This window comes from Rhinopithecus bieti, unplaced genomic scaffold (genome assembly GCF_001698545.2).
Source record: "Rhinopithecus bieti isolate Rb0 unplaced genomic scaffold, ASM169854v2 scaffold_10347, whole genome shotgun sequence".
Lineage (NCBI taxonomy): Eukaryota > Metazoa > Chordata > Mammalia > Primates > Cercopithecidae > Rhinopithecus > Rhinopithecus bieti.
The window spans coordinates 4,474,671-4,487,368 of record NW_016806836.1 but is presented as its reverse complement, the minus strand read 5'-3'; the positions used below and the strand labels follow the sequence as shown (position 1 = coordinate 4,487,368).

At 51.8% G+C, this 12,698-nt stretch overlaps 1 protein-coding gene across 1 annotated transcript in view; it reads left to right on the top strand.

Annotated features, from left to right (window-relative positions):
- Window positions 1-3,141: 3,141 nt before the first annotated feature.
- The window catches only part of L3MBTL1 (L3MBTL histone methyl-lysine binding protein 1), a 34,128-nt gene continuing 24,571 nt past the window's right edge, over window positions 3,142-12,698 (top strand). Inside the window, 7 exon segments of the mRNA XM_017878044.1 lie at window positions 3,142-3,159; window positions 9,542-9,687; window positions 9,886-10,109; window positions 10,629-10,770; window positions 11,003-11,153; window positions 11,286-11,409; window positions 12,072-12,156. Of these exon segments, the coding sequence (XP_017733533.1) occupies window positions 9,552-9,687; window positions 9,886-10,109; window positions 10,629-10,770; window positions 11,003-11,153; window positions 11,286-11,409; window positions 12,072-12,156 (862 nt within the window). The 5' untranslated portion in view covers window positions 3,142-3,159; window positions 9,542-9,551.

Sequence of the window (12,698 nt, the reverse complement as noted above, 5' to 3'; positions counted from 1 at the left end):
AAGGCAGGGTCCCCGGTGAGGGCCCCACCCATGGACCTAGGTGAAGACAAGCACTCCTGTTTTTGTGCCCAAATGTTGCATTTTCCAAGACCACTCTGGCCCGCACGCCCCCATCTTGTGCCTATATAAATCCCAAGACCCTAGTGGGCACACATACGAGAGACTGGATATCAAGAGGAAGACATCAGAAGAACACACAGATGCTGACAGGCCATCAGCTGCAGAAGGACGCGGATGCCTAGGTGAATTCACCTGAGGGTGGTTGAAGGAGAGCCCGGCAACTCCAGGGGAAGACCAGGTTCCCACTCCATCCCCCTTCTGGCTCCCCATACACCTGCTGAGAGCAACCTCCACCATTCAATAAAACCTTGCACTCATTCTCCAAGCCCATGTGCCATCCGATTTTTCTGGTACACTAGAGCAAGAACCCAGGATACAGAAAACTCTCTGTCCTTTCGATAAGGTAGAGGGTCTAATTGAGCTGATTAAAACAAGCCGTCTTTGGATGGCTAAACTGAAGAGCATACAGTAGTAACACACGCCTACTGGGGCTTCTGGAGCTGCAAATACTCAACCCTAGATGCTGCTGTGGGGTTGGAGCTCATGCTCCCCACAACCTGCCCATCTGTATGCTCTCCCTAGGGTTTGAGCTGCAGGGCACCGAAGAAGCGAGCCACTCCCCAGCTGTCGCACACCCTGCGAGAGGGATAAGGGAACTTTTCCTGTTTCATTACTATGTTGACCAGGCTGGTCTGGAATTCCTGGCGTGAAGCAATCCTCCCACCTTGGCGTAAGTGCTGGGATTACAGGTGTGAGCCACTATGCCTGGCCTAAACAACAGTCTTCTTAGTGCTTTGACTCATCAACATTTCAAAATATTTTGGGTCCATGCTTGAGCAGGGGGTTAACATGGAGAAGACAATGGGGGCTGTGAACTTGCGGAAGATGGGGCTATCACTTGAGAGGAAGATCGGACTTGCTTACTTGCTCCTGAAGGCAGACTGGTACTGGAAGGGGAAACTCTGGCTTCATGAGGCAGAAACTTCTCCAAATCATATTCAATGGGAGCAGCTCTTCACCCCAGTATTTGGTGGGCTTGATACCTGGTTTGTTTGCTTGACCCCTGTTCAAGCCAACAAGCCAGGTAACAAGACCACAAAAATACTGTTTTTTTCTTGGGTGGTGGGGAGGTTGTTTGTTTGTTTAGACAGGATTTCTCTCTGTTGCCTAGGCTGGAGTGCAGTGGCACACTCATGGCTCACTGCAGCCTTGAGCTCCTGGACTCAAGCAGTCCTCTCACCTCAGCCTCCCGAGTAGCTAGAGAGGACTACAGTGGTGCGCTACCACACCCAGCTAATTTTTTTTTTGTAGAGACAGGATTTTGCCATATTGCCCAGGCTGGTATCAAACTCCTGGGCTCAAGCAATCCTCCCACCTCAGCCCCCTAAAGTGCTGGGATTACAGGTGTGAGCCCCAAAAATACTGTCGATAGGCAGAAAAATAATGTCTTAGGAACTCACATCTATGTTAGTTGTTTGTTTCTAGGTCTTGCTAGCTCAAATTCCACTTGTCCGTCTAAAAGATGCCTTTGTTTTTGAGAATTCATGTGTTTGTGTAGGTTCACCACTTTCTTTTAATATTCTGAATACCTAAAATAAACCTTTGAAATCTAGATCAAGCACAGTCTGGGTTGAGATGAGAGAAAATTGAGCGGATGGTTGCGTGTGTATCAATGTGTAGAAAGAGGCATCCATTGTTATGGCAACCAGCATCCTTAACTGATGCAATCCTGTTCCCAATAATATGAGATGTGATTAAAAATTGACATTGCAGCAAGGAAGAACACATGCGATGCGTTGGCGTGGCAACCGGAATAGTTAAATTCTGCATAAATGTAAACCTGTTGATCACAGCAATTTGGAGAATTTGCCTACATTTCATTAGGAACCCTTTTCTCACCTGGCCTGGGAAGGAGTCAGGAGCCTGGAGGTCTGACATGTGGCCATGACTTAAGTCCAAGAAAAACCAAGGGATTAAATTAAATCATCGTTTCTGTAAAAACAAGGGATTAAATTAAATCATTGGCGTGGGAGAGGGGGCTGGATGGTGGACTGTACCAAAAGTTACCCTGTTTTCATCTGTATACCGTACATTAGTCACTGAACAGATACTTATTAAGCACCCACTCTGTGTCCCGCTCTGGGCTAGGTACCAGAAATACAAAAACTAATGTTTCCTACCCTCTTGGAGCTCGAAACGTCTTAGCCTCTTGAATTACTCAAATCTATGTAAAATGCCAACTGTGGTATGTGTAAGCGAGACAGGTATCTTGTGTTACCAGAACCAATAACAAGGAGATTTGATTAATTAGAGAGATCAGGTGGAGGCGAAGAGATCAAATTGAAGCAGAGAGGCGCAGTGACTGCTACGCCACCACAGGAACTCAAACTGAAAACGACCCTATGCCATGAAGTGGGTGATAGTCTTTACAAATACCGAAATGGAGGACCTGGAGGATAGTGATGTTACCCAGCCCATGGCAGTGGGGTCACCCAAAAGTAGACGCCTCTAATGCTGCTCTTCATGCCAGGCAGGGCCAGGACCAGAGCCCCCGCACGAAGGTTCCTCTCTCCAGTCGCACGTGCCCTTCACCCTTCCCGAGGCCGTTTTTTTGACGCTCCTGCCCTCCCCTCCTCCAGGGGGGAGGGCAGGAGCGGTGGGAAGGCGTTGGACAGAGCAGACACTCGGCTGGGATGCGTGCCTGGGTGCAGCCTCGTCTTTTGTCACTAATCACTCAGCTCGGTAGCCCTCCAGGATGTCTCTTGGAGCTCCATGATCTCCGCGCCCCCGCTCTGCTCTGCTAACTGTGATGCAGGGGTTCGGGGGCAGGAAAAATCTCGACCCGCCACGCCTGTGCGGCAAACCTGTCCTAGGTTGAGGGGGCATAAGGCGCGCATAACTAGGGCCTCGAAGGCAGGCAAGAGGGCGCGGGCGCCCCGAAGGCTGGGCCTACGCCTGGGCCCGGCAGATGTGCCCCGCGCTCGGGCCCCGCGCTCTGCGTCCTGCAGGGAGGCGGACCCGCCCCGCCGAGCGCGCAGGCGCGCGGCGCCGGGCTCGGACCGTAGCTCCGCTCTGGGCGGCCACTGGCTGGCTGGGCAGGTAAGCTCCCAGCGGCTCGTGGGCTCAGACCCTGCGGCCCCTGGGCGCCGCACCACCCCACTCCGCCTAAGGCGGCGAGGGCTCGGGTCTGCGGCTCCGGCGTCTCGCTCCTTCCGAGCGCCTCCGGCGGGGGGCGCGGGCTGGGAAGGAGGTTCGGGAAAACGCCGGGGAAAGCGGTCTGGGCGGAGCGCGCAGGGGGCCGGGCGGGTGCGGGGCTCCAGGCCCAGTGGACCCAACGGCGTGGCTTCGGGCTGCGATCAGGAGGGGCGAGGAGGGTGGAGGCTGCGTGTTTGGAGATATGCAATCAATTAAGAGTTTTTTATTAATGGAAAGGAGGTGTGGAGGGCGGGGTTTTGGTTTTCTTGGGAAATGAGTCATGTGGCAAACTTTCCTATCATTAATTTTCGATTTTTATAATGGAATATGGAATTTTCTCTCTTTTTTCTTTTTTTTTTGGCCATCAAGAATAAAAAGAATTCCGCCATTTTGGCGTTTTAAAAAGTAACCGTTCTGCGGAACTGTTGGATCAGTGACCGTCCCGCCCGCCTTTGCCTATACCATTCCCGGGAGGCTGGTGGCGGTTCCCGACCCTAGAACTCTGCGCTCAGGGCCGCTACCGTCCCCTCCCGCGTCCGGGAAGCAGCTGCGGCGAGGGGCGGGGCCGAGGCCCCAAGTTTGTGGCGCTCAGCTTCACTGTGTGTTGTTTTCGGGGTAGCTGTCGAGGGCTCTACTCCCCACCCAACACCTATAGTAAGGGTATTTATTGGGCGTTTTTGTACACAAGGCCTGGGAAGGCAAGGGATTGAGGAAACCTTGTCAGACATGAAGAGAAAATACCCATGGACACATTCAGCCAGTATATATTTATTGAGCATCTGCTATGTGCACGGCTCTGGGCTGGGGCTACAATGGTTGTTTTAGGTCGGGTCCCCTGGAAACAGACTCCGATAGCAATATTTGAGTGTAGGTTTATCGGAGTGCTCTTGGGAATATCACCAGTAGGGGAATGAAGGCGGGTTGGGCGGAGGAAGAAGCTGAACTGCTGATGTAGTCTCAACAGAGGCCTCAGCCTGACCTAATGGAAGCTCTGGAACTGACATGGCCCTGCAGAGGTGTTCCGAAGTAAGGCAAGGGGGTGGGGTCTTTACACCTCAGAGCAACTCGTCATTGGCTGGCGGCTTCCAGGAGAGCGTCCAAGCCAGGTAGCTCTCTAGGATCTGAGCAATTCCAGGAGAGGCTGACGGCAGAAGGCTGAAAACTTTTTTCAGTGTCCACCAGAAACCCAGACTCTTCTGAGTTCCCTCTCACTTCATGGCCGACTCCTTCTCAGTCTCTTTTCCTCTTCCCAACGTATAAATGTGGGTGTGCTCCAAGGTTCCCACTTTTTTCTTTATATTCAGTTACGTAGTTTTCTTTCTCTTTCTTTTCCTTTTCGTTTTCCTTTTTCTTTTCTTTTTTCTCCTCCCTCCCTTCTTTTCTTTTCTTTTTCTTTCTTTCTTCTTCTTCCCCTCTTCCTTCTTTCCTTTCCTTTCCTTTCTTTCTTTCTCTCTGACAGGGTCTTGCTCTTTCGCCCAGGCTCGAGTGCAGTGGTGTGATCATAGCTCACTGCAGCCTTTACCTCCCAGGCTCAAGTAACCCTTCTGCCTCAGCCTCCCCAGTAGCTGGGACCACAGGGGTGCACCATCATGCTCAGCTAATTTATTTTTTGTTGAGGCTGAGGCCTCACTGTGTTGGCCATGCTGGTCTCAAACTCCTGGGCTCAAGTGATCCTCCCACCTTGGCCTCCCAAAGTGCTAGAATTACAGGCATGAGCCACCGGGCCTCACCCCAGTTCTGTGTTTTTAAATGCCATCTACACATGCTGGTCTTCAGCCCCAACCTCATCCATTATCTCCAGAATATAAGCTTCATGAGAGCATTTGATCATGTTTGTGACTGTAACCCCAGAGCACAGAATGGTGCTGACACCTACTTGGTCCTCCAATGCTTGCTGGAAAAAAGGCAGCAAACCCAAACAGAAAGGCAATCTTTAAATCCAGCCTCTGCAATAGACCTGAGATGTGACAGGTTTTGACACAGAGTGAAATTCTTTCAGAAGTAACCACATTCACTCTTAACTGTCAGTGTTTCAAATAAAAAGATTAACTCTATTTATTTGTTTGTTTATTGAGACAGGGTCTCACTTTGTGACTCAGGCTGGAGTGCAGTGGTACGATCTTGGCTCATTGCAACCTCCACCTCCTGGGTTCAAGGGATGCTCCTGTCTCAGCCTCCTGAGTAGCTGGGATAACAGGTGTGTGCCACCCTGCCCAGCTACATTTTTGTATTTTTGGTAGAGATGGGGTTTCAAGATGTTGCCCAGGCTGGTTTTGAACTCCTGGCCTCAACTGATCTGCCTCCCTTGGCCTCCCAAAGTGTTGGGATTACAGGCGTGAGCCACCACACCTGGCCTGCCTGGCTAACTTTTGTACTTTTTTTTTTTTTCCTCGCTCTGTCGCCCAGGCTGGACCGCAGTGGCCGCATCTCAGCTCACTGCAAGCTCCGCCTCCCGAGTTTACACCATTCTCCTGCCTCAGCCTCCCAAGTAGCTGGGACTACAGGCGCCCGCCACCTCCCCGGCTAGTTTTTTGTATTTTTTTTAGTAGAGACGGGGTTTCACTGTGTTAGCCAGGATGGTCTCAATCTCCTGACCTCGTGATCCGCCCGCCTCGGCCTCCCAAAGTGCTGGGATTACAGGCTTGAGCCACCGAGCCCCGCCTACTTTTGTACTTTTGTAGAGATAGGGTTTCACCATGTTGCCCAGGCTGGTCTCCAACTCCTGAGCTCTAAGTGATCCACCTACCTTGGCCTCCCAAAGTGCTGGGATTATAGGCGTGAGCCACCACGTCCGGCCTAACTCTATTTAAAGGTATTTAAAATAGTATAAGTACTTCAGCTGTGCAAAGCAAATTGGAATTGAAATTCAGGGAATTATGTTTTATAACTTTTTTTTCTTTTCTCTCTTTTTTTTTTTTTTTTTTTTTTTTTGAGATGGAATCTTGTTCTGTTGCCCAGGCTGGAGTACAGTAGCATGATCTTAGTTTACCGCAACTTCCACCTCCTGGGTTCAGGCAATTCTCCTGCCTCAGCCTCCCAAGTAGCTGGGATTACAGGCGCCTGCCCCCACGCCCAGCTAATTTTTTTGTATTTTTAGTAGCAATGGGGTTTCACCATGTTGATCCGGCTGGTCTCGAACTCCTGACCTCAGGTGATCTACCTGCCTCGGCTTCCCAAAGTGCTGGGATTACAGGCGTGAGCCCCTGTACCGAGCTAATTTTTTTTTTTTCTTTAGAGACAGGGTCTTGCTGTGTCACCTAGACCGGAGTACAGTGGTGAGATCATGGCTCACTGCAGCCTTGACCTCCCAGGCTCAAGTAATCCTCCTGCCTCAGCCTCTGGAGTAGCTGGGACTACAGGCATATACTGTAACACCTGGCTAATTTTAATTTTTTTAATTTTTTATAGAGACAGGGTCTCCCTGTGTTGCCTAGGCTGGTCTTGAGCTCTTGGGCTCAAGCAGTCCTCCTACCTCAGCCTCCAAAGTGCTGGGATTACAGGTGTGAGCCACTGTATTGGACCCATAGTGTTTTGCTTGTTTTTGTTTTTTGAGATGGAGTCTTGCTCTGTCTCCCAGGCTGGAGTACAGTGGCACGATCTCAGCTCACTGCAACCTCTACCCTCCACCTCCCAGGTTCAAGCGATTCTCCTGCCCCAGCCTCCCCAGTAGCTGGGATTACAGGCACATGCCACCAAGCTGGCCCCATACACTGTTTTTTATTAACAAGTTCAAGTTACTGAAATCCAACACAAGTACTTATTAAGCACCTACTATGTGCCATGTACTAAGTGTTGGGGATATAGCAATGAACAAGACAGACAGTCAGCATTTATGTGGAGATGACTGATCAAACACAGAAATAAATGAAGATCACTTTTGATTATAATGAAGGATGAGAAAGAAAGAAATATATAATAGTAATGAGACAGCGAGTGGTGGGAAGGGGTGAGGGGTATGCTGCTGCTTTAAATTCCTTGGTCAGGCCGGGCTCGATGGCTCACGCCTATAAACCCAGCACTTTGGGAGACCGAGGTGGGCGGATCACCTGAGGTCAGGAGTTTCAGACCAACCTGGCCAACATGGTGAAACCCCGTCTCTACTAAAAATACAAAAATTAACCAGGCTATGTGGTGTGTACCTGTAACCCCACCTAGTCAGGAAGCTGAGGTAGGAGAATTGCTTGAACCCTGGAGGCAGAGGTTGCAGTGAGCCGAGATGGTACCACTGCACTCCAGCCTGGGCAACAAAGCGAGACTCCATCTCAAAAAAAAAAATTTGCTTGGTAAGGAAAGACCTCTTCTGAGGAGGTGACTATTGAATTGAGGACTGGAGGACTGGAGGATGGGAAGGAGCCAGTCAAGCAGAGAGCTTGGGAAAGGGCGTTCCAGGGGTAGGGAACAGCAAGGGCAAAGGCTGTGAGTGGGAATGTTGGTCAAGCAATAGAAGGAAACCAGAGTCTGTTGAGTGGAGAGAACAGGGGAACAGTGGCATAGGATGAGGCCAGAGAGAAAAGCAGAAGTCAGATTTTCTTTTTTTCTTTCTTTTTTTCTTTTTTTGAGACGGAGTCTTGCTCTGTCGCCCAGGCTGGAGTGCAGTGGCCGGATCTCAGCTCACTGCAAGCTCCGCCTGCCAGGTTTACGCCATTCTCCTGCCTCAGCCTCCTGAGTAGCTGGGACTACAGGCGCTCGCCACCACGCCCGGCTAGTTTTTTGTATTTTTTAGTAGAGACGGGGTTTCACCGTGTTAGCCAGGATGGTCTCGATCTCCTGACCTCATGATCCGCCCGTCTCGGCCTCCCAAAGTGCTGGGATTACAGGCTTGAGCCACCGCGCCCGGCCAGCAGAGGTCAGATTTTCTAGGGCAAAGCACTTTGATTTTACTCTAAGGGCAATAGAGAGCCATTGAAGAATTTAGATGGGGAAATTATGTGATTTGGTTTATGTTTTTAAAGTTTTTCTTACTGGGGAGTAGACTGTAGGGGTGCAGGAAAGGAAGCAGGGAAATGGGCTAGAAGGCAATTTCAGAAGTCCAAAGAGAGCTGCTATTGGCTGGGACCAGCATGGCAGCAGTTGAGATGTAGAGAAGTGGTTAGACCTTCAGTGTGTTTTGGAGGTAGCACTGACAGGCCAATTTTAATACGTCTAAAGCTGTGCTGTCCAATGCAATAGTCATGGCTACTGTCGCTATTTATTTTCTTATTTATTGTCAGAGACAGGGTCTCGCTATGTTGCCCAAGCTAGCCTCAAACTCCTGGGCTTAAGCCATCCTCCCGGGTCAGCCTCCAGAGAACTTGGAACTACAGGCATGCACCACTGTAACTACCTTCTGGTAACTTTTAAATTTAACTAAAATAAAATAAAATAAAAAATTCAGTTCCTCAGTCATAGTAGCCCATTCCAAGTGCTCAGTAGCCACATGTGGCTAGTGGCTACTGTGTTGGACAGTTTAGGTATTGGACATTCTCATTAGCACAGAAAATTCTACTGGACAGTGCTGGTAAGGCAAGTAGGACAGTGGTCAGTACATTTTAGGTGCTGAGTAAATAGATATTAAGTATATTCATTGTATCTCTAGGTCCTTTTCTTTATGTTTTTACCTGTTGAATGAACTCTATGAAATGCCTCTACTGCCTTTGCGTTATTAAAACAAAATCACGTACTGACTTGACTGCGTTTTCGTATACTACGTCTTTGCTCTTCAGATGCATACATTTGTTCAGCAGGTATTTGAGTGCCCACCCTGTGCTTGGGGTTGGAGGGAGTGGTGGACAGGGCCATAAAAGAACATGAGCAGGAAAGATCCCACCTCCCAGGAAGATGAACCCTGTATGGGTGAAGGAATACCTGGTATTTGAGGTCTCTGAATCCCCGGAGGGAGGAGGGAGTGATTCTAGTGGGGATAGAGGTGGGGTCAAGAAAAAGGTGAGTTTGGATGTGGCCTGGGCTGTGTCCTGGAGACAACTGGCCAGACAGAACCTTGACCTGAGTCATGCTCCCCAGAGTCAGTTCTGTACATCAGTTTACAAAGTACCCTCACACATGCTACCCTACCCATCCTTACCATCCTTACAGAGACTGGGGAGGTGCAGGGCCTGGCCAGAACAGGAGCCAGACCTGATGCTGGTCTTGAAGACACCCTACTCCCTACAGGACTGAGGCCTTTCTCTGCAGGTTACGGGTTTGAAGGTGGCCAGCTTCTCAAAGAAGCCCCATCCCTTCACATCTCCATTGCTTCTGTAACAAAGGTCCCCACCTGATCACCCTGGGGGCTGTGTTTGGCTTGTAGGCCTGCCAGGATGGAGGGGCATGCTGAAATGGAGATGCTGAGGACACTGAAGGGGCCTTCCACAGGGGAGGTCAGCGTGCACTTGGTGGCCAGAGACAGCCCCGGTTCTGGTCCTCACCTGCCAGCAACTGCCTTTATCATTCCAGGTGAGTCAAGCTAGGGTAGGAGTCTGGGGAGGAAGAGCATCTCTGTACTTGCACAAGCAAGTGTGGATCCTGGAGAGGGGATGACTGTTTTCATTCTCCTCCACCTGCCTTCCTTCACATGCCTACACATGCGTGGCAGGATTGAGGCAGGGCCACTAGACTCACCCGTGTCGTGTCTATTTGTATATCTGTTTACAGCCAGCTCGGCCAACCTCGGCCTGCCCAGCAGTGCCCTGGATGTGTCTTGCTTTCCCCGGGAGCCAATCCATGTGGGTACCCCGGAGCAAGTGGCCGGCAGCGAACCAGTTCCTGCCACCGTCCTGCCGCAGCTTAGAGCCGGGCCGGCCAGCTCCAGCACCAGCACAGTGCGGCTTCTGGAATGGACAGAGGCCGCGGCCCCGCCCCCTGGGGGCGGCCTGAGGGTCAGTGTCTGTGGGGATTGGCTAAGCCTCGTAAACCACAGCCATGGGGCGGGGCTTGCGGGCCCGGAGGCCGGACCTGAGGCGGAAGCAGGGGAAGCCGGCTAAAATGATGGGCCCTAGGGGTGGGCTTTGAGTGAGGGACTCTAGGGGCGTGGCTTGAGTTGAAGCACTCCTAGGCCCTGGGGACTATGGGGGCGTGGCTTGGAGTGAGGCACTCTGGGACTGGGCCTGTGGGCGTCTGGGGGCGTGGCTTAGAGTGGGGCACTCTGGGCCTGTGGTAGTTTGGGGGCGTGGTTTAGAGTGGGGCACCGTGGGACTGGACCCCGCAGGTGCTTGGGGGCGTAGCCTGGAGTAAGGGTTTGGCTGGTATAGCTTGGAGTGAGGTGCCCTGGCATGGAGTCTTGAGGCCTGCTGAGGGCGTGAGCTGGCATGAGGCGACGAGAGGGCCATGGCCCGGACTCCGAGGTGGGTCAAGGGCCCGTACGGGAGCCGCAATCCTCAGACCCTCCCGCGCTCCAGTTCCGGATAAGCGAGTACAAGCCGCTGAATATGGCGGGAGTGGAGCAGCCCCCGAGCCCCGAGCTGCGGCAGGAAGGCGTGACCGAATACGAAGATGGCGGGGACCCTGCTGGAGATGGCGAGGCGGGCCCCCTACAAGCGGGTAGGAGCCCCGCTTCCCAGGCCCTGAGGTGGGCCCTGTGCGGGTGGGGTGAGGCCTGAGCCCCAGGAGGACCGGGGGCGGGGCCCAGGGTGGTCCTGGGGTAGAGAAGGCTGGAGGAGGCCATCCGATGCGGAGATGGACTGAGGCGGAAGCAGGGTCTGAGGGGGCGTGGGCGGAGCCTGAGTGTGGCTGCAATGGGGAGGGAGGCCTGAGGCCCATTTGGCCCCCGCAGAGGACCACCCCCAGAATCCTCCAGAAGATCCCAATCAGGACCCCCCAGAAGATGATAGCACCTGTCAGTGCCAGGCGTGTGGGCCTCACCAAGCCGCGGGTCCAGATCTTGGTTCCTGTAATGATGGCTGCCCTCAACTGTTCCAGGAGCGGTAAGGGGAGGAGGTCACAGCCCTACTCGCTCTGCCTTCAGCCCCCAAAGCCTTATTCCTGTTCAGGGGTTAGGAGAGGGGCTGGGTGGTGCAGGGCGGGTGGTTCTTTCTCTAAGGCTGGCCCTTCCTTAGGTCAGTCATAGTGGAGAACTCCTCAGGCTCCACCAGCGCTTCTGAGCTCCTCAAACCCGTGAAGAAGAGGAAGCGCAGGGAATACCAGAGCCCATCAGAGGAGGAATCGGAGCCAGAGGCCATGGTAGGAAGAGCAGTGGGGAAGGGAGGGGGAAGCTATAGCTTGTGCCTCAATTCCCACTGTCCCCTCAATCGATCCAGATTAAGGAGCTGGGTCAGAGAAGACACGCATAATGACTCACTCATCATATTTGGGGGTCCCATCCTGAGTCAGGTCCTATACCTGGTTGGAGGGAAATGAATTAATCACTCTCCTGATTTTCCAGAGCTCCCGTCTCAGTTTAGTGTCAAGGTTAAGACATAGTCATGCGAACTAGTACCCAAAGTACATGTGCAGGCAGCTGGAAAACTCCATCACAGGAGCCCAGTGCCTAGGCCAAAGGCCAAGGAACACCCAGCGCTCTAGCTGCAGAAGCTGGAAGGGACAGAGCATGAATTCTACTGGGCATGTAAGAGCATCGCAAAGGAAGTTTTTGTGTACCAGATAACAAGGAAAGTTGTAGTCAGGCTGTTTAATTAGGATATGCATGCTCACGTAAGTCTGTGCTCAAGTGATAGGGGGATGTCTGCTGGAGCCGCACTCCTGCTGGCAGCCTAGAAGAAATTCTGCCTGTTTGGGGCGGAACACCACATGGCCAGAGAGCCAGGTAGGGGCCAGGATCAGACACTAGTACTTCATCCCAAACCATGAGGAGAAGAAGCTGGGATCAGGCTTGCCTTCTACAGGAGAAGCAAGAAGAAGGAAAGGACCCAGAGGGACAACCCACCACTAGCACCCCGGAGAGTGAGGAGTGGAGCAGCAGCCAGCCTGGTACGATGGCCTGTGTGTATATATTCGTGGGAGGTGTGTATATGCCTTTGAAGGTGTGAGGCTGGGAGTGTGGGTTATGATTGTGATGGTAGGTTGTACATACATAAATGAGCATGAGTTAGTGTGTGTGAAAGAGAGAGAGACAGAGACTGTTTTGGGTTTGTGTATTAGTGTATGTGTGTTCTTGGGGGTTATATCATGTGTTTGTTTATCCTCTATTACCCAGTCATGACTAGGCCCCAGTGCCAGGGAGATCTTGGCTCAATTTTTGAAGACTTGAGTAGCTTTTACTGGCACCACATGTCGTTGCTTCTCTTTAGTGGTAGGGCAAGCCTGCACTGATCGTTGGTCTGACGTTTCTGTTTGGAACCCTATTCTCACTCTTTGATTCTAAGAAAAATGGAACAGAGGTCATTCGTATCTCCAACCTTCAGGCCTTCTCTATTACCATCTCCACATTTCCATATGACAACTGTCGAGTGTAGCTAAGTAGCATTCTCATACTTGTAATCACGTAGATACTATGTAGCAATTTGTTTTGT